A 3,111-nucleotide genomic window follows, 5' to 3' on the forward strand; every position below is an offset into this window, starting at 1 on the left:
TTTTAGCACACTCATATCCTGAACTACTGTTTGACGCAAAAGTACACATAGGGCTCATGTTACTCCTGGTTACTAGGTAGCTCGGAATAGTGGAGTATAGATTTTTTTTTTTATAGCAAATACACTTCCACCCTTTTCAACATTGATTTACCCTAAAACGTTTGGCCCCCCTGAACTTAACTTCAAGGGCATCACACAATCAGTTCTATGACCCTAAGCTCTCACAATGACTCAAAACTTCCTAGGCTTTCCACTAGACAACTGTGCTATGATCTAACGTGCTAAATTTCACATGATAACATTCATGGAGCTAACGAACCACAGATATCACCAAGATTCAACTCATGCCGAATTGTTATACAAGCTGAGACTTTTGACACACTGCGTTTTTCATTGAATGTCCTTAAACCAACACAACTGCAGCAAGACCAAGGCATTTATTCAAATTTTTTTTTTTTTTAACAAAAATCAAACTAATATGCTACTAAACAAACAGACTCAATCAACAGGCATTAAACACAAATCTACACAGGCCTGCCAAACACCCCCAAACTTAAAGGAAGCAGTGTCTTCATTACTTGGGGGAAATGCTGATAAACTACCAAGAACAAACAGATACTAAAAACAACTGAAATAAGACAAAGCAAAAATGGGGCAGAAAATTTATACTCCCTGGGCAGGGTAGGCAGGGCACCTACCCTGTTACTCCTCTTCTCCCTCCTCTGGGTGGACCGAGGCACTGTCCTTAGAAACAACGAGCTCCAGTACCTCTTCGGGAAATTCAGGGAATGGGAACACCGGCTTGGTGAAGGTTTTCTGAAGAGATTTCTTCAAGGCGTTGTCCCGTTGCTCGGCGTATGCCCAATATTGCTGCTGCTGGTTATGCATCCGCTACATCATTTCCATCATCTCAGCCTGCTGACTTTCCTGGAGAGCGATTCGTTGTTCCATCATGCAGAGTGAGCTGATTATTCCCGCATCCTGACCTCTGCTACTCGATTCGGCCGCATGTCCGCTGGTTGTGGCCTACCCCCCGGGGCTGGCTCCTCATCCTCATCGGAGGACTGCTCAACTGGAGGTTCTCCTTCCGGCTGATTCTGTGCCATCCGTTCTATGGTCAGTATGGTGATTGCTCCACGCGAGGACAACGTCTCCTCATGAGGAAATACCGGCGCGCCACTATTTTGACACGGTCCTGAAATGAGTGCGGGAAACCACAAGCTACCTTTAGCCTTTCGAGCACACGTCCGGAGTTCCCTGTTGATTATTTTGTCGACATTGATTAGGCAGCCTGCCAGGACAGCATCCAGCAGTAGCATTCGGTTCTTGGACACTGTGTGCATCGTCGTGGAGGGCAGTAGGCGGGTCTTCAAGAAATGGTACCAAATTCTGCTCTGCGGGGCAAGGCTGCTTCTTGGCACCGTCAAAGCACCCTGCTTGGTGACGCTCCATTTGGTGCCTGGGACACAAAGATGCTCCAGCATGTTGTTTAGCTGAGTTGCATCAACCGCCGCTGCAAACTCAGAGTGCAGATCAACCGAGGCCTCTAGCCCGTAGAAACGATTTATTGTCTCCGGGTCAACTGGAACCTTAACACCCGGGTGTACACATGCTGCTGCCCTTCTTGGGTGAAGTGGGCGTAGAACTCTCGGACGAGAGGGACTACTACGGCCGGCGGGTGAGAACAAGAAGTTCTCCAATTTATGGCATTGATGACCGAAGCTATGCTCTCATCATACCCCATATTAGGGGCGCTAGTCAGCAAGAACCCCTTCTCGGGGTTGAAAGAACGCCGACAGATGCACTGGTCGTACCAGACTTCCATCGTTATTGAGGAAAATGTCCGATAACTAATCTGTGGGTTCCTTGGCACGCGACCGACTCTTTTGTTGGCTGGTCTCTTCATGCGCACCATTTCGGGATCGGCGACGGAAGGAGCGGCTCAACCAGAAAAAATTTCGGCCCCAAAGTTGAAATTGAAATTCCGCGCCAAAACTTCTCTTGACGAATCTGAATAGGGGAAAGCCTCAACGGTAGAATCAACACCAACTGGGCCCCTTGGATTCGAGTGCGCACGAGGCTGTGGTCACGGCTGATCAGTGGGGTCGACGGCGCAGGAGAAAGGGATGCCACGGAAACTCTTGGTGGGGCTGGTAGGGTTTTGACTGAAAGGGGAAGTGGAAGTTTTGAATGAAAGCAATAGGGCATGTTGTCCCTTTTTATTCCCCGTGTTTTTTTTCTTTTCTTTTTTTTTTTTTTTTTTTGGAAACATTGCTGCAGCAAAAAATTTTTTATTGAGAAAAATTTTGCTGCAGCAAAATTCTGGACTCAACCCTCCCTTTCCTTTGAGCTAAAACCTTCCTTTCTCCCGCCAACATTACTTCTGCCCAATGCCTTCCTGGATCATAATCATGTTCTTCACAACAGAAACAAAAAGTCATTACAAAAACTAAAAATCAAAAGACATATAGGAATTAAAAGTATAGGGTTGCCTCCCTCAAGCGCTTGTTTTAACGTCTTCAGCCTGACTCGGCCGCGCTCTTATGCGTCTTGAACTGAGATGGAGGTTTTCTGGCGATTAATCTCGTCACCCCAGTAGTGCTTTAGCCGCTGGCCGTTCACCTTGAAGGTTCTCCCTGAATCTTCAGCTGCTATCTCTACTGCTCCATGTGGATAGACTGAATGTACCACAAAGGGACCTGACCATCTGGACTTCAGTTTCCCTAGAAACAATTTCAACCTGGAATTGAAAAGTAGAACCTGCTGCCCAACTTCAAACTGTCGAGGAATGATTCTTCTGTCATGCCATTTCTTAGTTTTCTCCTTATATAATTTGGCACTTTCATATGCTAGCGGCTGGAATTCCTCCAGTTCATTTAGCTGCAACAAACGCTTTTCTCCTGCTAAATTGAGGTCCATGTTCAGCTATTTTACTGCCCAATATGCTCTATGCTCCAACTCCACCGGTAAGTGGCATGCCTTCCCAAAGACTAGGCGGAATGGGGACATTCCCAGCGGTGTCTTGAATGCTGTTCTGTATGCCCATAGAGCATCCTCCAATCTCAGCGACCAATCTTTTCAATTTGGGTTGACCACTTTCTCCAAGATGCT

General features: G+C 46.8%; 1 protein-coding gene across 1 annotated transcript; it reads right to left on the reverse strand.

The window, feature by feature from the left end:
- Positions 1–2,541: 2,541 nt before the first annotated feature.
- Positions 2,542–2,919, reverse strand: LOC112093436. The gene has a single exon (XM_024171842.1). The coding sequence runs from the start codon at positions 2,917–2,919 to the stop codon at positions 2,542–2,544; it is 378 nt and encodes a 125-aa protein (XP_024027610.1).
- Between the last annotated feature and the right edge of the window lie 192 nt (positions 2,920–3,111).

Source organism: Morus notabilis, unplaced genomic scaffold (genome assembly GCF_000414095.1).
Source record: "Morus notabilis unplaced genomic scaffold, ASM41409v2 Scaffold2199, whole genome shotgun sequence".
Lineage (NCBI taxonomy): Eukaryota > Viridiplantae > Streptophyta > Magnoliopsida > Rosales > Moraceae > Morus > Morus notabilis.

Bases quoted from the DNA above. Each gene is read 5' to 3' on its own strand.
- LOC112093436 (XM_024171842.1), bottom strand. From the start codon at position 2,919: ATGGACCTCAATTTAGCAGGAGAAAAGCGTTTGTTGCAGCTAAATGAA.